This window comes from Schistocerca americana, chromosome X, assembly GCF_021461395.2.
Source record: "Schistocerca americana isolate TAMUIC-IGC-003095 chromosome X, iqSchAmer2.1, whole genome shotgun sequence".
Classification (NCBI taxonomy): Eukaryota; Metazoa; Arthropoda; class Insecta; order Orthoptera; family Acrididae; genus Schistocerca; species Schistocerca americana.
The window spans coordinates 887,383,656-887,405,576 of NC_060130.1; the positions used below are offsets into that span (position 1 = coordinate 887,383,656).

The window sequence follows — 21,921 nt, forward strand, 5'->3', positions numbered from 1 at the left end:
CCAAACTGACTATTAGGTAGGTGATCACAATGTTCTGGCTGATTAGCGTGTATACCACTAGATTCATTAGATATTGTCAGCAGTGGATGTAGAGTAAAATTCATAAAGGCTGGCACATTAACAATATTTCATGAAGGACAGGCTGCTAACTCAATAGACCACAAGGTAATGTGTAAACAGAGTTAAGATGGAGTAATGATTAATATGAGGGTGTGCTGAAAAGTAACACCACTCAATTTTTCTACTTGAAACTCTTAAAGCTTTTAAAATAAAACAAATGTTATTAACATTTGACATCTGTATTCTTAATGCCATACAGTTGCTGCCCTCTGCACTAGAGGGTTCTGATATTGTAGCATGTAACATGACCGTGTGCAACGTAACTACGTCAGTGCATTAGAAACAGCATGCCTGAACTGAGTTCCCATACAGAGAGCACCTCCTCCTTCAGCATGACAATGCCAGACCACATGAGTCCTGTGACATCTACAGCAATCCAACATCTTGGGTACATTGTCATGTCATCCTCCATACAGTTCTCATGTCTCCATCAGATTTTCATCTGTTTCCAAAACTTAAAGGGCTCTGATAGTGATTAAGTAGTAAAAGCACATTCAAGGTTGTCTCTCGTTGGGAGAAATGTGTTCGTTGCTATGGTGACTGTTGAGAAATAAATATGTAAAATGTTAATTACATTTGTTTTATTTAACACGCTTTAAGAGATTTTGCATTGTGTTTACATGGATCACTGACTTGCGATGGTTATGTTCAGTTCCATTAAGACCATTTGCAGCCATTCATGGACTTCATGTTCCCCAACTATGATGGACTTTTTATGGGGCCACAATTGTTCACGATTAGCCTACGGAACATTCTGATCAATTCAAGCCAATGATTTCGCCACCCAACATGAATCCCATTGCACATTTATGGGACATAATCTAAGAGGTCATTTTGTGCACAATATCCTGCACTGGCAACACTTTCACAATCATGAATGGCTATACAGGCAGCATGGCTCAATATTTTTGCAGGGAACTTCCAATGACTTGCCGAGTCCTTGCCACATCGAGTTGCTGCACTACGCTAGGCAAAAGGAGGCCCGCCATGATATTAGGAGGTATCCCACCACTTTTGTCACCTCAGTGTATAGTGTGTGTAGTGACAGGGAGCGAGAAATGAACAGTGTGGCCTTTTATCACTATTAAATAACTTATTTGTAAAAGAGTATTGTATACTAGGTGTAAACTTAATGGGGTGCCACTGTTTTAAACAGAGTGGCCTTGTATTCAGGAAGGTAAAGGCTCCAGTCTTCAACCAGCCATCCTGATTTAAGTTCCCTAAATTATTTTATGCAAATACTGGGAAGGTCTCTATTATAAGGCCATGGCCAGCTATCTGTCCCACCCTTGTCATTCTAGACCTGTAAGTCTCGAAATTTCATATCATTCAGTGATTCATCAAATTGTACCAAAGAGATTTTTAATACACTCTTGCTGTCAATTTTTCCTTCTGCACTTGACAGAAGCTCCCTAAGTGCACTCCACAGACTTATGTTTTCTCTTTACTAGAATTACTTGTAAGCTACCTATGAGAAATGTCAATTAATTCTATAATCATATTATTTCCCAGTTTATGTGTGTGTCTATATATTGCAATTTTGAGTTTACCTTGATTTGTTTTCTATATTGGCCACTCTAGCCTTAAGATTTTGTTCTTTATTATATTCCACTCCTCTTATACTAATTTACCCCAAGAGACACTGTTTCAGGGGCTACTTCCTCTGAAAATTTCAATGTTATTCTTTTCAACAATGTAGGAAAAGATATATTACTACTTACCATAAAGATGACATGTTAAGTTGCCGACAGGCACAATTAAAAGACACTCAAACATAGGTTTCAGACACATCCTTCATCAGAAAAAGAGAAACCCCCACATTCATTCACGCAAGCAAGCAAGCAAGCACACGCGCGCAAGCACACGCGCACACGCACACGCATACGCACACACACACACGCACACGCACACACACACACACGCACACGCACACAAACTACTGCAAAGTCTGGCAGCTCATGCTGCCATTCTGGCCCAAGCCGCTGGTGTTGGGGGTCATGTGTGCGTGTGGTGTGCTTATTTGTGTGAATGAATGGTGTATATTTCTCTTTTTTTTTACGAAAGCTGTGGTCAAAAGCTTATGTGTAAGTCTCTCAATGGTGTGTCTGCTACTTAATGCATCACCTGCATGGTAAATAGCAATCTATCTTTCCCTACATTGTTGATATGTCTACTTGGAGTTTCCATTGTTTAATTTTATCCTCTTCTTTCATAATTCAACATTAACTCGCCTCAAATGCTATCAATTTCTTTACACTTCTGAATTGCCAACGATAGTTTAACATTATAAGCTTATGAATCTCTTCCGAGTCTGGAACTGTGGTTAAGTACTTATAACCTTGAGATACTTCAGTTGACACCTATCAATCCTCTACAAGTGTACATTCTTCTCCTGATATGACACTATTTCACCAACAGCTTCTGATGTAAGCATATAAATATCTCCAACAGTTGTTGGCAATCATGTTAGAAGCTTTTTTCTTAGCATAGTTCTTCTAAACTCAGCAGGAATATCAAAGGTCCATTTGACCTTGACTTACACTATTGTAACTTACTGAACTTATTGTTCTTGCACCAATGTGACATGATTGTTAGCTGATTTGCATTTCCATGAATTTCCCAAATCATTCCAGGCATATACCAGGCCAATTTGCATCAAGGTTATGTGCACCATCTTCCATATTCCCAGCTCATTATTAGTCATTTGAAAATTACTTACACAGTTGCATTATTATCAACAACAATAACAATAAACAGTATTTAATAATTTATCTCTTAATGTAGAGACATCTTTTGTGATCATGAAGTAATATTACTTGAGGGGAGTGTCAGGAGGAGGGCCTTTATCAGACCAGTGACTGGTAAGCTGCAGCTCACCTTTTCATCTCAGACTAGCACTTACAACCAATGTTGTCAACTCTTTATTCTATTCTGGAACCACAGAAGTCAGTCTCTCATGTCTTGACCCAAGCCCTATAATCTTATCCCCTTAATCATAACTAAAATAAATATTATTCATTAAGGAAAAAAGATGATTAGAAATGGAGAGAGAGAGAGAGAGAGAGAGAGAGAGAGAGAGAACAATGGTACAAACTGGCATTGTTTTAAAAAAATAATGAAATATTAGTTGTACAACAGAAAACTTAACAGATATCCACATGTCATTTTCAGTATCTGAACAGTTTACATTCACGTGATCAACAGTTAATAGTACAATCCCCAAATATTTATCTTCTCTCTGCCTTGTGTTCTACAGGGTGACAATTGAATTACAGGGAAAAAACATAAATTAGTTACAAACTACAGCATGCACACACTTCACTTAACATGTAAACATCACCAACCATATTCAAACTTAGGTTACGACATCACTGGCGATGATGTGGCACAGAAGAATAGCGAAATTCTGCATGACCCGCTGAAGTATCTGAACATCGAAGCTGTCGATGACCACCTGAATGGCTGTTTTCAGCTCAGCAATGGTTTTGAGGTTATTGCTCTACACCTTGTCTTTAACACAGCCCCACAAAAAGGCACATGTGTCCAGATCTGGAGAATATGGTGGCCAATTGAGGTCCATTCCAGTGGCCCCCAGGTACCCCAGAGACAGGATGTGGTCCCCCCAAAGTGCTCCACTGAGACATCAAACACACTCCTGCTTAGATGGGGTCAAGCTGTTCCATCTTGCTTGAACCACATCTTGTTGAAGTCAGGGTCACTTTGGATAATGGGGATGAAATCATCTTCCAAAACATTCATGTACCGTTCTTTACTCACCTTGCTACCAAGGCATACAGCACCGATTGTTTTGTGACTGGACATTGCACGCCAGTCACCAGTTGAGGATGACACGCATCAAGGGTAGGGTTGTTTGGGAAGGAGACCAGACAGCGAGGTCATCGGTCTCTTTTTGGATTAGGGAAGGACGGGGAAGGAAGTTGGCCGTGACCTTTCAAAGGAACCATCCCGGCATTTGCCTGGAGTGATTTTGGGAAATCACGGAAAACCTATATCAGGCTGGCCGGATGTGGGATTGAACCGTCGTCCTCCCGAATGCGAGTCCACTGTCTAACCACTGCGCCACCTCGCTCGGTCAGTTGAGGTTGAAAAGACTTCTCAGTCACAAAATGAAGATTCTCAGTCCCACAAATGCGCCAGTTTTGCTTACTGACGAACGCGTCCAAATAAAAGTGGGCTATGTTGCTAAACCAAACAACATTCACATCAAAGTCCTGTTCGTCAATTGTGTGGACAATAGTGTTGGCAAAAAACAATCACTGTTTCATGGCCCTGGGACTTAATGGCTGATGGGTTTGAATTCTGTATGGGAAGAGATGCCGGTCTTCAACAACAATTTGTCGCAGTGTCTTGTGATTGATTCCCACCTGGTGTGCAGCTCACCTGATCAATTTTCTGGGGCTGGTTTGAAACACAGCGTGTCTTCTTGATGTTTTCAGGTGTTTTCACTCTTTTTAGACAACCGACATTGCCAACACTTATCACAAACACTACCCATTCTCTCAAACTTGCAAATCAAATTGTTGATTGTTAGCACAATTGGACCGGTTGTTTTCAGCTTTAACTTAGTCGCAAAGTTCTTTTGAGCTGCAGTTGGGCTGTTATTGCTTGCACAGTAAGCCTTCAAAAGTGCTATATGCCCAGGGACACTGTACCATGACATTTTCATGTGCAAACTGCCGACAACAACAAAGAACGTGTGCATGCGCATACTAATTCCCATCATTCCCCACCACCAACCATGCAGTTTGAACATCCTTATGCAAACCATTCAGACGTTATGATTATTTTATTTCATATAGTTCAATAATTGCAACCCTATACAAATGGGAAGGGATGCAGGAAGTATATTTTATATAAAACAGTGATGTTTGTGCACTTCTTCACAACTAGATAAATTCTATGTAGGCTTACTGCTTTCAGTATGTTCTCAGAATAACTTTCTCCAACAAGATCGCATTTGACAAACACACAGTGAAAGTCACTTTTTCTCTGTGGAAGAAATTGAACATCAGTATATAAAATCTAATAATCCTCCTTTTAATACATGGAACACAACAGCATTCACAAAACTGTTGTGGTACTACAAAATACCAGGAAATTACACGTTATGCTACAATATTATAAGGTGTACAGTGAAATTCCAGAGTAGAACATGCCTTTCATTTTGAGAGGTTTATGGTTAACTACAAAGATATAATAGGCTGGATCATTAATAGACTAAATGGTATGGACTATAGATAACAACAACAAATCAAAATAAATTTTGCAAATAGTCAAGGAAATCTAAAATTAGCATAATGATAATTATTAATTAAATTACCTTCCTCAGCTGCACTGTAAATTGTGCCAGGCAACTTTGGGTGTGGCTCACTAGTTTTGGCAGCTATTACAACATTTGCACCATCTCTGGCAGCTTTTATTGCTATTGCCTTTCCTATGCCCCTGCTGGCACCTGTTATAAAGAGAGTCTGACCAACCAGCTTTCTGCAAATACAGAAAAGTAAACATTTTATAATTAACTAACTGTCAAACAGTAAAGACAAGGTAACACAGACAGGTAGAAATATTGTCACTATAATATTTAAAAATAAGAGTCTGTACAAAAATTGAATGTCACTGTTTATTTTCCTCTTCCCTTGTTCAGCTCTATCTCTCTTCACTTACTAGATTCATGGGTAGGACTGTGACTTAAGTCCTGAACAGCCCCATTCCTTCACATTCTTTTCTCTCTTACCAAATGAGAGCTACCCTAATGCTCTCGCCAACTCCTCCTCAAATGCATCAGTCTGCTGCCAATAAGTAAGTAGAATTTTTTTTTGTTTTATTTGGTTCCTAACACAGGTGAAAATCATTTGAAATGTGAAAAGCCACTGCATCCATAACTAATGAACCAGCTGCCCAAGTTTACAACAGATTTTTCTCTTGTTTCCACACACTGGCTGAATTACACTTCCCACTATCTTTTAAGTGTAAGAGTATGTGCAACAGTTGCCTCCACTAAAAAAATACAAAAATCTTGGTATCAAACATCATCCCAAGAGTCAAGTTCAGACACATCTGCTGTCAAACTACATCTTAAATTTCCGGAATGAATTTTCACTCCACTGCGGAGTATATGCTGATTTGAAACTCAGTAGAGCACTTGCCTGTGAAAGGCAATAACACCAATTGGTAAGTACTGATGAACTCTAATGTACTACAGTTAAGTGCTTCTTTAAGAGCAGTTATGTAGTTATAATATTGTACTGATAAATTATACCCACAGTAACAACAATAAGCTAAAAAAATAATCTAGCTTCATTCAATATGTTGTACAGAAGCAAGGTGTTTTAATGACAATGGTAAGCCCAAAACACATTACATAATGCAGAGTAAATCAGAGTCAATTCACTGTAAGAGGCGATTGTTGTTGTATGCTAATATAACAAAATTTTGTGAGTTTTGCTGTGGAATGGTATGATGCAGTAACTGCTGAGTATTTAATACTATATATAAAATAAGTGGCTAAATGTCAAAGCAACTATTGTTATAAACACAAACTGTGCATTACTACAAATGTGGACAGAATACCACATTTAAATATATGGACTTGAAAGAAACAAGTTATGTAATCCTTTCTTCAGGAGCAGTGCATAAGTGATATATCTAGTACCAGCACAGAATCAACACCAGAAATAGGAATTTGGAGTGAGGGATAACCAAAGAGAACTACACATCTAACAGATGTTTAAATTTGTTGTACCATTATTCTTTTGTGATGTAGGTAGTTTTTTCCTAGCTCAATCTTTAAACTTCAAAAGAAAATCCTATTATAATATAGACAAGATATCTGCATGGTGCAAAAAGAGGCAACTGACTTTAAATAGTGAAAAGTGTGAAGTCATCCACAAGAATACTAAACGCAATCTGCTAAATTTAAATAACATAATAAATCGTACAAATATAAAGGCTGTAAATTGAACTAAATACCTGGGGATTACAATTACAAATAACTTAAACTGGAACAATCACATAGATAACATTGTGGGGAAAACAAACCAAAGACTGCAATTTATTGGCAGAACACTTTAAAAATGCAGTAGGTCTACTGAAGAGACTGATTACACTACACTTTGTCTGCCCTCTTCTGGATACTGCTGTGCAGTGTGGGATCCACATCAGATGGGATTAATGGAGAACATCAAAAATGTCCAGAGGTGGTCATGGGACCAGTGCCATGGATATGACATGCGAACTGGGCTTACAATCATTAAAACAAAGGTGTTTTTGTTGCAGCAGGAACTTTTCATGAAATTTCAATCACCAAATTTCTCCTCCAAATCCGATTATATATTATTTGTGCCCACCTACACAGGGAGAAACCATCATTGTAATAAAATAACAGAAATCGCACGGAGACACTTAAGTGTTCATTTTTCTCTCATGCTGTTCAACCTGTGCTAACCAATTCCTGATCGGCAATCTGCGTGGCGAGATGCTGGGATAAATCTCGAATGCCTTAATTTAAAATGACAGTTGCTGTTACATTGAGACATTTCATAACATTAACAGCAAGAACACTGACATAAAATGAGGATGGGAGAGGAGGAGGCGTAAGTAACAAAATGAATTTACTCTTTACAGTCAACATGAAAATACAGATGATCCTGGTACTATGTGTTTTATTGCCTTTCACAGTTGTTGCATGAAGCAGCACTTCATTAGATGGAGCAAGAAACACAGTTTATTCACCTCACTTGTGTGCAAAAGGTTGTGTGGGCACCCCATATTCATCAATTACTTCAACGTTTTTCCTTACCATGACGACATGCCACTAAATGGCAAATGATAACAGAAACATAACATCGAGGGAGGAGGGGGGGGGGGGGGGGGGGGGAGGAAGAGGATAAAAAGGACTTCCATACAACTTATCCCAAAATACACACACAACACTGCAGACATAATACTTTATTAGCAGAAAAAACTCAGACTGTTGTTGTGGGCTTCAGTTTGAAGACTGGTTTGGTGCAGCTCTCCATGCTACTCTATCCTGTGCCAGCCTCTTCATCTCCAAGTAACTACTGCAACCTACATCCCTCTGAATCTACCTACTGTAGTCAACTCTCTGTCCTCCTCTACAATCCCCCCCCCCCCCCCCCCCCCCCACTTCCCTCCAGTACTAAACTGGTGATCTCTTGATCCCTCAGAATGTGCCCTACCAACTGATCCCTTCTTTTAGTCAGGTTGTACCACAAATTTTTCTTCTCCCAAATTCTATTCAGTACTACCTCATTAGTTAGATTATCTACCCATCTAATCTTCAGCATTCCTCTGTAGCACCACATTTCGAAAGCTCCTCTTCTCTTCCTGTCTAAACAGTTTATCATCCATGTTTCACTTCCATACATGGCTACACTCCATACAAATACTTTCAGAAAGGGCTTTCTGAAACTTGAATCTATACTCTATGTTAACAAATTTTTCTTCTTCAGCAATGCTTTTCTTGCCAATTCAATTTACATTTTGTGTACCCCCTACTCTGACCATCATCAGTTATTGCTTCTCAAATAGCAAAACTCATTTACTACTTTAAGTGCCTCATTTACTAATCTAATTCCCTCAGCATCACCTGATTTAATTTGACTACATTCCATTGTCCTTGTTTTGCTTTTGTTGATGTTCATCTTATATCCTCCTTTTAAGACACTGTCCATTCCGTTCAACTGCTCTTCCTAGTCCTTTGCCACCTCTGACAGGATAACAATATCATCGGCAAACATCAAAGTTTTTGTTTCTTCTCCCTGGACTTTAATTCCTAATCCAATTTTTTCTTTTGTTTCCTTTACTGCTTGCTCAATATACAGATGAATATCATCGTAGATAAGCTACAACCCTGCCTCCCTATTGCAACAGCTATTTTTCCAAAATTGGGAAACCGTGTAAAAAAAAAAAAAACTACAAGTGGTTGCTCAGTGTGTCACTATAAACATTCACATAACAGAGTGTCATTAACTTTGTCATCCCTAACATCACACGCAGTTAGAACCAAGACATTTAGGTTTAATTGAGATGTCTGACATTGCTTCACCAGCTTACAACTGAACTGGCACCTAAAGGTTGAAAGTTGTGAGTTGGTGAAGCCAACAAACACGAACATAAAATCTTAGTTGTGGTGACACAACTAAGGCCTAGGTTAGGTTATGTTGAAAGGTGACAATTCTGTTTCAATTTGGCAAAGTGGTATAGAAGGCTTCAGGTAATCCTCTGTATTGTGTTGATTATATGCCTACATTATAATTGATTCTAAGGCCCACTTTCAAACTTGCACAGTAAACTTCCAGAAATGACAGTTTAAAATCTGTACAAGGATTCCTATCTGGATTTTGTGCATTTCACAGGCCGCCATCTTACCAATCGGCTATACAAGTATGTCTTCTGGCACAACCCATATTTTCAGTGTCACACTACATTCCCTCTTACATGCTGAAATTTTACTCAGTTTCAGGTATGTTTTATTAACACATACTTTTTTCAGCTTAGGTATCTTAAATTTTCCTCTACAGATTTGGGGATATGGCAGTTCCTTGCTAGACTTCTTTCCATTCTGATTTTCCCAATCCAATAATTAGATCCAATGCAAGCTTTAGCTTTGAAGGGAGATTAGATTACAGCCTCCAGACAACAAGATCATTTGAAACAAAACAAGTTCTGGTTGGGAAGAATAAAGAAGGAAATTGGCCATGTCCCTTCAAAATACTCATCCTGACATTTGCCTCAAGCAAATTAGGTAAACTATGGAAAACTGAAATTAGCTGGCAGGGGATCTAAACTGCTGTTCTCCGGAAAGCTCATCCACTATCTTACCACTACTATAGCATTATGCAAGTAGCTTTGATACACATGTACTTCACAATACTAATACGAATAAATATTTACCTGGGGTGTTAGTACATATTTTGCTGAAACTGAGTCAAACCCTTTTGTAGAATCCATGAAGCCCTGGCAAAGCACTAATTCATATTCAATGCTCCAGTCTATCATTCATGGCTTACAAGCGGTCCACTATGCTGTATCCACTTTTAAAGCCAGCTTGTTCCCTAACCTGATATGTCTATAATTTCTTTTTGTGTCTTGTCTGCTTTCTTTCAAGTGAATGAGACTAATCACAACACAGTTCTAGTTTTGAGGCAAAGTCTTCTTCAGCCAAGATCCTGTAAATAAGTCTGAAAGATCCTTTGCTGCGATTTTTTCCTTCAGCTGTAATCATTTACTTTAAAATATTATTTGTCATTAACACATTATCTCTGTACATGTGCAGCCACTATGATATTAAAGATGCTGAAAATAAAAGTTACTTTAAAAACTTATTACAATTATTTTGTGATCCAAAGTTTACTAGAAATTATGGCTGGACTGGAATACACGACAAATATGGCAAAACACCAATAAAATTATCAGCCCATCCCTGACATGGTACTATTTCTCCAGTCAAGTCACAACAAACAGGATTTGTTTGTATTATTAGGCTGACTATCAATTTTATTTCAGCACATGTTAAATGTATATTCCAAATGCCAGGGTTGCTTCTGAAACATACAAGGGTGTTTGTAGCATCTGTATGGCATTTATCGTGAATTCGAGCTTTATGTTATCATTGAGGGCTTTTTGTTTTCGTATTTATTACACAAGCATCTCTCCTCTCCTGTTTCTATATCCCTCTGCAGCTGCTACTGCTGCCGCCACTGCCACCGCCAGCCTCCCCATTCCCTCCCCCCTCCCGACTAGAGCCAGCAACACTCAGTTGACAGGGCTAATTGCATACCATCATTATAATATGTTCTGAGCAATGTACCCAGTAATGTCAGTAATAATATTCCTAATATGCAACTCAAAACGAAATTATAGGATTCTATCATTTTGACGTAATAGTACTAAACTTGACGACTTGATCGTTATATTCTAGGTCTCATACATTGGATAAAATCATATAAATTTGGCCACGATTTGATGATACTGAGGAGGAGTGAAACTCAAGAGTTCATTAACAAATAGTCATACACTTTGACTACAATTAACTTTGCAGCGTAAAACTGAAATAACCAAGCGACAGATGAACGGCAGAGACGCAAGAATTTCTTCATTTATTATTTTAAATACGAGATGCTGCCTCCCTTTATACCACATAGTGGAACTGTGCATCGAACATTTTTTAAGATATACAAATAATCTTTCCAGTAACGATCATGACACTATTGTTGAAATGAAAATATTGCAAACCAAATACAACGATTTAATAGACTTAATCGCTTGTTTTATTCACGAAATGAGCTTTAACACTCACCCACTGTTCATCGTGTCACTATACACGTACTTCTAACACACTTGAACCTAGGTACAAACTACAAAGGCCAATGCCCAGGAATGTCAAAGTTTGTCGGTAACATAAGTAAACCATACGAAAGACAAAGTAGCTTTATTTATCGCATGGAACCACAATGTAGTTTCTGTCGGTTCCATGCGATCTCGACACAAAAGTGGCTCACAAACGAAAAACATACTCGGCAATATAACGATTAACCACCATCAAATGCTACGTAGGATCAATAAATAACACATTAAGTATAGTGAAAAAAGTTTACAAAAGAAACAGCATAGATTTTTGTGGGTAATCGTACTTCGCTGTCTGCATTTTGTGGAAGTTCCTACAATTTTTTTTACTTCTCTCACGCTTTTGCTGTATGTCTATGCATATGCCATATGTGACAGAGCAACTCTGGAAGACCGCTGCGTTACTTTGTTTCAGCTGTGTTCTCTTTGTCCAGAACTGTAGCTCTAGCTTGGCTCAGTGGAATGAAGTTCATAAATTTAATATCGGTGTTGTGGACCTACGAGGATTAATATGCTACGGGGATTAATATGCTCTTTCTCCCCAGGAATGTGTGATGTAGTCATGATGAACAAGAGATTGACTGTCGCTGTTAAATGGGCGTTAATGATCATGACACTTCCACTACATTCCTAGTGAAAGTCTTCTCGAAGAACTCATTCTAAGTACTAGTATGTATGGATGCTAGATAATTCTTGTCCATGCATTTACCAGTAGTTTAATACCGTACAGACATTGTGTCGTGTAGGCTTGATTAAATTCTTCTTCCTTTGACGAATTAATGTCATCAGCAATATGTAGCGCTATAATAGGTCATTTATTTCTGGTACCAGAATTCTATAGGCATAGTCTGGATTATGTCAGATCCATAAGGAGGAGAATATTCAGTATGTGGAAAACGACAGAAACACAAAATTGCAAAAGCGGAGATGCTGAGTTCCAGATAGGCACAAAAAAAATGCTCACACAATTAAAGCTTGGGCCATTAAGGCCTTCGTCAATAACACACACACACTCACGTAAACGTAACTCACACCCACGACTGCAGTCTCAAGTAACTGAAACCACACTGCCTGAGACTGCAGTCGTGTGTGTGAGTTGCGTTTCCGTGAGTGTATATATATATATATATATATATATATATATATATATATATATATATATATATATATATATATATATATGTGTGTGTGTGTCTATTGTTGACGAAGGCCTTAATGGCCGAAAGTTTTAATTGTGTGAGTCTTTTTGTTGTGTCTATCTGCGACTCAGCATCTCCGCTATATGGCGAGCAGCAACTTTCCTTCTCATAATATTGTTACAATCCATCCTGGATTTTCCATTGTTCAAACTTACAAAGGAATTGATAAGCTAATACTCCTTCCACCGATCCTAAATGAGATGGTCTTCAGGCGTGTGGGAAAAGTAATGCATAGGGGCATATATAATCTCTCAGGTTTTCTCGGCGCGATTGATTAATGTTGTGTTTCCGGGTGTCCAGCTGAGTTTTTGTTCCCATTTTGTGCACTGAATTTGGACGACCTATCCTTCAGGTGCTGCGAGTTTTGCTGTTAAAGTCGGGTTCACATACGCAACAAAGTGTCGCCACACTTAGTGGCGTTCTGCAGTTGTATGTATCAACTCCCCAATTTCAGTGGCGCTACTTAAGAGACGCAACTTTTTTATGCCACAAAAAATTCAACTTGGTTGTGCTTCGTTACGCCACTTTCCTTCCTCCATTGCTCCCTGGTAGCTTTATTTCAAAATACGATCATTCTGTCAGCGTTAATCGAGGAGTAATAGTTGCTGTACCCCATTCGATTTCACTGTGTTTTTTTTTTCATTTTATTACTGAAAGAAGTCAAAACAGAGGTCGTCGGACTGTCTTTTGCAGCTTCTGGAACTACAAGAGGAACAATCTACGTTTAATTTTCTGTAGCAGTATGCGTGTGTGTGAAACCATTGACGATATAACCCCCAATCTTGAACCGTTTCTGGATGAACAAATAAATAAACTTAATATGCAACCAAAAAAGCGAGTCCTATGAAATTCGTGAATTGTGAAACCAAGCACTGTGTAAATTGTGGATTATACGCGGGATATAGACCCTGAGTGTAATGTGGCAGCTAAGAATTAATTATTTGAAATGCATAGATCAACGAATACAATAAGATTTTAAAATCTTTGAGGAGTGGCGTGTCTGCAGATCATATTTACATATTAGCCGTTGGTTAGTTTGCCATAGCCGATAGCATTTTCGTCTTCGAGTATTATTCCTTTTATAAATGTGTCTGTGCCCCTGATTTATCTTTGAGCGAAATCTAATTTCGGATCTAACATTTAGGTTTTGTCTTCCTTGTATTTAACTGTTTTCACAGCTCTACTCCCATAACCTGCACTATAACGTAGATAACCGTCCATATGATTTCAGTTGCTGCAATTTTGAAAGCCATCAACTACGTAGAACTTGCGGCGTCCTGTGTAAACGGCAGCTTATGGTACCACTACAGACAGCCACAAGCTGTGGCGTCACATTAATTGCCTATGTGAATCTGGCTTAAGTTCTGTGTCCACTAGCAAGCCAACTTCTGCAGGTCGCTTACAAGTCCTTTGATATGCAAACATGCAAAGCAAGTCGCCTTCCGCAAGTTTCGTCAGGTTGCAGAAGTGGCCTCCGCAAGTTAGCGCATACAGTTTAGTGCTACTTGCTGGAAGTTTTCGTCAGCTTGCAGAAGTTTTGTGTTGTGATCATAATACGAAAATGTCAGTGTTGATGACGAAATTCGTGTAGAATTGCGAGAAAACTCAGTTGTTAATACAAAAAGTGGAATGCTTCCCAGAACTATGGGGAAACAAAGCACATAGACTTCAAAAATAGAATTTAAAAAAGTTCGCTTTCGAAAATATTGCGGCAGATTTCGGTACAACAGACGCCGAAATACGAGAAAAAAATCAGAATTTGCACACACAACATAGACAAGAAGTCAACAAAATGAGAAAACGAAAAATGGACAGAGTACATGTGATGTGTACACAAGTAAGTGGCAATATTTTTATCCACTGAAATTTATGTTTCGCCCCTGCACACTCAAGGAAACAGAATAATTTGGCAAGTGAAACAAATTTCACGAATAGTATTTAGTACTTCCATTAAACATGCATATGTACACTAACTTCAAAAACTCAGCGAAATTTTAAACATGTTGATAGTTTCAGTCTACTTTCCCTTTTGGTGAAACAAAGTAATCTGTACATTCATTTCGCACTTTCTTGGTTGACTGTGGCTGGTTATATACGTTTAGGAGATCCAGTGGTACATTTGTTACTGCTCATCTGTCTTTATGCCATTCCCATTGAGTTTGTGAGTCTCAAACATCAAATGTACCATGTAGCATATAAAAGGATTGCTACTCTACTCTGTCATTAAAAAAGGGTGGAGACCACAAGTTGCACTGATATTTTTCCTTGTTTTTTTTCTGGATTCAAAAGAGGTGGAGTTTTTAATATTAGTATGCATGTGGAGATAGGTCCAAAAAAGTATTCAGACACACTTCTTGCTCTAGACAGCCCTTAATTAAACACTCGATTTTGCATTTGATGGCCTATTAAATGGGCGAGGATTCATAATATATATTTAAATCAAATGCACGATCAGCAACAATGATCTGTAATCTGAACAGTTCTACCTGCCAAAATTCGAAGAACTGGTAAATTCAAAGTCTTATGCTCAAGGCATTCTGACAGTCTGCAGCTTTTGAACACTGTCATCCTGACAGTTTACAGTTTATAAAAACTCCACCATCAGATATTCTACCACTACTGCTCACATCAACATATAGAACACTATAGCAGGTCCAACCTTTGTTAACAGCTCAATGCTCATACTATCTGTCCCTCAGAACATAGCACACACTGTCTTCTTTCTTAGGAGCCTAAATGACTGCATGTTTTCTATCCATAACACCACTGCAGCCTGGAAAATCCCATCTGTTTTCAAAACCGCTAGCAATCTGTAGCCATCCTTCTTCAGCTGAAATTACCTTCAAATATAGAAATAAATAATATATCTGAAATTTACTCACATGAATAGTAAGAAACATACTACATTATGATATTTAACATAGACAACAGACATAGAAAACAAAAAAAATGTACATGAAACTAATAGGCCTACTATTTTGGAGGAAAACTGTGTGGAAACAGAAGCCTTGCAAAAAGGCAGAAACTGACACACCCAGATTCTAATTCTCTTTTGAAAAATGCCCTGGAAATGATGCAGAAGTCTAATGACTAATTTCAAGTGTTTGGTTATTATGTTCCTTCAGAACTTAGAGTATTGTCCCAAGCAGCAAATTAAAAAAAATTAAATGTAAAATCCAAGAAGCAACTATGTAAACTTTGGCAGAGGATAATGCTTGCAATGTTTGGATATAGGAAGACAAAAATTTTATTCCTGGAATGTACACTCCACTGATCAAGTAGGTAATTTATGATCCCATCGAAGTGGATCATTCACAAGGTTATAGTTTTGAAAATGTTCTGCTTTAGTGAATTATTTGAGTGAGCTTACGAAATATAAAAAGACTAACCTTTACATATTCTCTTTTCAAACACTCATATAGAGCCACACAGCAGTCAAGGATAATATGAGAGACCATACACACAAGGCCCAGAAAGAGATATGTGAGGAAGTGGAATGAATCTCCTGAAAATAAATAAGTACACATGTAGTAACTGAAAATAAATATTTTGTATGTTTACGTATGTTCACTATCATACATCTTTGCTGTTATTTCACAAATCCCCAGCCTCACAAAAGTGTATAAAGGCTGTGCAACACATACAAGGTCTCCCTTAGAAGCATGAGGGAGGTGATGTTTAAGATGAATTAAAATAAAATACATGAAATGGTGGCATGGGACTTTGTCCATGGTGCTACCAGTATTTGGGAATGGGAACAGATAGTACACGACTGTATCCACATTCAAAGATATATAGCAAATATATTTAACATTATATTGCTGCTGCTTGAGGAAAATCACAAGCACAGTATCTGGAATGAACTACATGCATCAAGGTGAAATCAATAAAAAAGTACACACATATTATGATGTAAAAATTCTTTATTTCTCATCCAACTTAAAAGTAATTTTACATTTTCATAAGCAGACACAGCAGCACTATTTTCACACATCTTCTTCTTGAGTCGATGGAGAGCTGGACACCTGTCGAATACAAGGTCATGAGTAGCAGCAAACTTGAAGATTTGACGCATCCATGAAATCTTCTCCTTCCTCTTCATGGAGATGATGGCATCCATGTGGTCAAATAATATAAGGGATGTCACCATATCTTTATAGGGTATGCAAGGATCATCCCAGTGAATTCCATGGTAGAAATCTGTTAAACATTTTGTAGTCTTTCGTGTTTCAGCACACTTCACATCCTTGAAAGACCTCAATTATTCAATGTTTGCTGAAAATGTCTCTATTATTCCAGCATATTCTGTGTATGCTACAAATGAGACATCTTTAAATATGAACTGCCCATGCTCGTCATCATAGAAACCCTGACAGCCAACATCCTCCTCCTTCTTCTTCTTCAGCACTTGCATAGTAGGAAGCATAGAACCTGGCATACATCCAGTTGCAGAAGTAAACTACCATATGGGTCGAATTCTGAATTCAGGTAGATTCTGGCAATGGTTAACTTGCAGTTGTCGAATATAGTTGAATCAGCTGCTATCTTACCCCTTCTACACAGGTGATCCAGTGGATAGAACAGTTTCAGAGTACGTACAAACGATTTACTGTATGCATACAGGTAAAACAAGAATTTTCTTCTGTTCCTCTGAACAACCCTCTTCAGCAAACAAATCAACCAATTGCTACAACACTGATCTTTTTAATACTCTGTTCTTGTAGTCCGCACTTCCCATATCACAGGACGACTTTTCACTTCTTCAATGAAGATCTCAGTGTCAAACGTACGTTCCTCCATGATGAGAGCACCAAAGCGCGCGCTAGACTGAATGCATGTGTACACCCAAACCCACTACTAGGAACTCGAGGCGCGCGGCGGACGCGCGATCCTCGAGGAACCTTCGAGACGCGCGTTACGACGCGGCGTCATTTCGAAGCGCGCGTTGCATGTGTACGCAATCAACGGTTTATTGTTTTTCAACAGCGCAGGCTGTAACGCGCTGCCCATAACGCGCGTTGCAACGCTATCATGTGTACAAGGCCTAAGCTGTGGCGGCGCGCGCCTCCTGGCCTGCATTTAGTGTGAGGGCCCCACAGTGGAACACGTGGTTCCAGCGGCCAATAGCGGCGTCCCTGATAGAATACTTACGCGCCTACCTCTCGCTCAGCCAGCCAGTACCCAATGTGGCTTTCGACCTTCCTTCTCTGCTGATGACCAACTCCTCCACCTCACTCATCTCCTCTCCCTCCAGCTTAACTCCCGTCGCTCCGCCATTTTTGTCTCCCTCGACCTCGAAAAGGCCTACGCCCGTTTCTGGCATCCTTGTCTCCTGTTTAAACTGCAAACCTACGCCCTTCCTATCAACTACATCCGTCTGATGGCCTCCTTCCTCTCTCACCGCCCCTGCTATGTTACCATCCATAATGCCAATTCCCACACCTTCTACCCCTCTGCAGGTGTGCCCCAGGGCTCTGTCCTCTCCCCTCTCCTCTACCTCCTGTACACAGCAGATATGCCCCAACCCCCCGCCCTCCTCCAGTACACCTCTTGCAATATGCTGATGACACCGCATTCCTCGCCCTCGCTCCTACCCTCCAACGGTCCCAACGCCTTCTCCAGAATCACCTTGACCTTTATGCTGCATGGTGTAACCAGTGGCTCCCGAAAATCAATCCTTCCCAGACCCAGGCAATCATCGTAGGTCGTACCACTCGCTCCTTCCGGCTCCTGGATTTCTCCCTTACTGTCTGCGCCCGTCCTGTCCGCCTCACCCCCACCCTCACCTACCTTGGCCTCACCATTGACCGTCACATCACCTGGATCCCTCATCTCCGCTCCATCCAATCCAAAGCCCACAACCGCCTCCGACTCCTCAAACTTCTCTCTGGCCGGACATGGGGGTTGCACCCCTCTACCATCCTCCACACCTACAAATCCTTAATCCGTCCCATCCTCTGTTATGCCAGTCCTGTCTGGATACCTGCCCCCCCCCCCAAATTCTATAAGTCCCTCCAGATCCTTGAGTGTCATGCACTCCGCCTCGCCTTCCATATACGCCTCCCGTCCGCCACACCGATCCTCTATGATCTCATTCCTTTCCCCCATCTGCTCCTATTCCTCGAACATATCCGCATCCCCTACACCTCCCACTGCCTTGATCACCCTCACCCCCTGGTTGCTCCTCTCCTCTCTCATCCCCGCCGCCTGCCACGTCTTCATTGTTGTGTCCCCCCTACCCTCTATCTCTACACCCTTCATCTCCTTTCCCAAGCTGGCTTCCATCAACTTCCCCTCCCGGATGATGCCCTCTCTCCCTCCATTTATCCCTCCTATCAACTCTGATCCTCACTCCCCCTCCTTTCCTCTGTCCTTTTCCCGGGCTCCCTCTCCCCCCTTCCTTCCTCTTTTTTTCTCCACCTCCCCTCTCTCTGCCCCCTTCTCTCCCCCGAGTCCTTTTGCATTTCCCTCCTCTGCCTCTTCTCGTTCCCTCTCGCGTCTGCCCTGCCCCTCTCCCCCTTTATGAGTCCTCTCCATCCTTGGTTCCCCCCCTTTTCGTTTTTTCCTTCCTCCCTCCTTGTTCTTCCCCCTCCTCCAGGTCCCCCCCCCCCCCCCCCCATCTGCCTTTGGCTCGGGAGTGTCATCTTTGTGCCGCCATTTTCGTGCAGTGTTTTACAGTGAGTGTTCCGGTTTGTGTTTTTTGGGAAGTGTTGCGAACGGCCATCATACTGTCGCTGGGTGTGCTTTTTATCTCTTGCGAACAGAAACCAGACTGTCGCCATGTTTTTTAATTGTGTGTGTACTATGTTCCTTGTCTGATTCCTGTGTCTTTTATTAACATTGCCAACCCCTTTTGCTTTCTGTTTTAACTTTCCGCATTTTTCCGCCATTTTACACTTTAAGTCACAGTTTTATCGCCTGTTTTTCTTGTTTCTTTTCTTCTTCCGTTTTTTAAAAAAAAGTCTGTAGGCTGTAGAGCAGCGTACTAAGCTGCTGCCAGCCCGCCCCCTTCGGGGGGAATTGAAAATCAATAAAGGAAAAAAAGACAGCCAGTATAACCTTGCGTACGTCTCTGGACACATCGCCACGCCTTAGACAGCTTATTTACTTTCTTGTTCTGTGTACGAGTGGACTCCGTTTTTTCGAACTTGTTGTTGTTCGTTCTGTTCTTCGTTGGTCGTGTCGTCCTCCCCCGTTGTGTTGTTGTTGCGGGCCGCTCCGCGGGTCCCGCCGCGTTTCCGTCACTTCAACCCCGCGACCGTTCGGGTCGCCGTTACAACACTCAGCCCGAAATATGCCGCCATCCGTCGCAGGTTGCACGTCGACGATGAACAGTGGTGTTCGCTTCTTACTCGTCCGATTGTGCAATTTTGCAGTTGCGTACCGGAATCCGGGACGTAACAGCCCCCTCCTGGACAACAGGCCCTCCTGGACCGTCTTGGCCGGTTGAAGTGGCCGAGTGGTTCTAGGCGCTACAGTCTGGAACCGCGCGACCGCTACGGTCGCAGGTTCGAATCCTGCCTCAGGCATGGATGTGTGTGATCTCCTTAGGTTAGTTAGGTTTAAGCAGTTCTAAGTTCTAGGGGACTGATGACCTCAGAAGTTAAGTCCCATGGTGTTGAGAGCCATTTGGACCGTCTTCTCGTCGCAGATCCAAGACAGCCCCCTGAGCAGAGCCTTGGACGGCTTCTCGCGCTGTTTTGGCGCGGTCTTCTTCTTCACGGAAGGTGGATCGACGATGTGGGCGGCCACAGCGCTATTCAAAGCGCGGAGGTCGGCCACGCTCGCTGCCTGCCGCTGAACGACAGCGTCTGAGTCAAGGGACTCCACGGCAACTTCTCTCTACAGCAGTCAGCTGTAAATCAAACTGTGGTGTCACCGCCAGACGCCACACTTGCTAGGTGGTAGCTTTAAATCGGCCGCGGTCCATTAGTACATATCGGACCCGCGTGTCGCCACTTTCAGTGATAGCAGACCGAGCGCCACCACACGGCAGGTCTAGAGAGACGTACTAGCACTCGCCCCAGTTGTACGGACGACGTAGCTAGCGATGCACACTGACGAAGCCTCGCTCATTGGCAGAGCAGATAGTTAGAATAGCCTTCAGCTAAGTCCATGGCTACGACCTAGCAAGGCGCCATTAGCCTTACATAGCTTGTATCTAAAGAGTCTCACTTGTATCATCAAGAGCTATGTACCACAAGGATGGATTAAAGTTAAGTATTCCAGGAGCTACGTACTTTTCTTTATAGCATTCATTACGTATCCTGTTGCAGACCTATCTATTCTGCGTGAAAGTAAACGCGTGCCTTCCGGCTACTTCCGTGGCGTGGCTGTCTTGCTACGCCACAACACAAACACCTCTGTCCACGACCCTCTGCTGCGCTGGATGTACAGGGGCAGGCGCGTCAAAAGCTTCTTCTCAGTGTCTGCCTTCTTCCTTTGGCCGTTCCTGCCCATGCTGTGGAGTGGGAACACGACGGTTTTTCTGTGTCGTAATAACGACGCAAGACAATTCGCTTTGCGTCACGCCACAGTTCGAGCGTAGCTTCACAGCTCCTCTTCTGGGCAAGCTCAGGTAGCGGGCAGCACCAGTGATGCGCACGCCTTCACTGCTCGAACTGCAGTGGTAAGAGTGCCAACAATCTTATACCCTGTTGCAACTGAGGGGAAGAATTCGTAAATAGTGTCAATCAGCCTGTCGCTGAGATAAGAGTTCGTTGCAATGTTACGCTCGACACAGATTCTACTGACAGGCAATATGTCCACAGCCTGATCTGATTTGTACAATTTACTAGTATTCTTCTTCAATAACTGTCCTTTTGTGAAACCCAGTAGGCGCCCTATTGAACCTTGCTGGTTAAAGTCAATTGTTGCATTCACAATCCTTATTTAAGATTTAAGTGTACTGATGTCTGCACGTAGGTCAATACATTTTCCAGACTGTTTGAAGTCTTCGTTTAAAGCGTCGATATCATAGGCACCACGTTCTATTTCCACAATGTCTTTTTGACGGTTAGTATCTAGATGTGGTTCGTTGTTAGCCTGGGTGATATTTGGGATGCTGTTGTATGTCTCCAGTCCAATCAATGCAATACTCCGTTCATTAATGCTCAAATCCATTGGCAGGAAGTAATTTGCAGTAAAAGAGATGATCGTTCTTTTAAAGTCAAAGTGTACAACATTGCATCTGAACCCCAACTGATGAAAGAAT

The 21,921-nt window shown here is 41.1% G+C and overlaps 1 protein-coding gene across 2 annotated transcripts in view; it reads right to left on the minus strand.

Moving 5' to 3' along the window:
- Window positions 1–11,948, minus strand: part of LOC124555787 (hydroxysteroid dehydrogenase-like protein 2) — a 50,990-nt gene extending 39,042 nt beyond the window's left edge. The window contains exons 1-2 of one of the 2 annotated variants that reach the window (XM_047129847.1): window positions 11,796–11,948; window positions 5,462–5,625 (exon numbers count right to left, since the gene is read on the minus strand). In XM_047129847.1, coding sequence (XP_046985803.1) covers window positions 5,462–5,625; window positions 11,796–11,809 — 178 coding nt within the window. In that variant the 5' untranslated portion in view covers window positions 11,810–11,948. Of the gene's footprint in view, window positions 1–5,461; window positions 5,626–11,461; window positions 11,640–11,795 lie in introns of those variants that run through there. The other variant, XM_047129848.1, reaches the window with a different exon arrangement.
- Window positions 11,949–21,921: the final 9,973 nt, after the last annotated feature.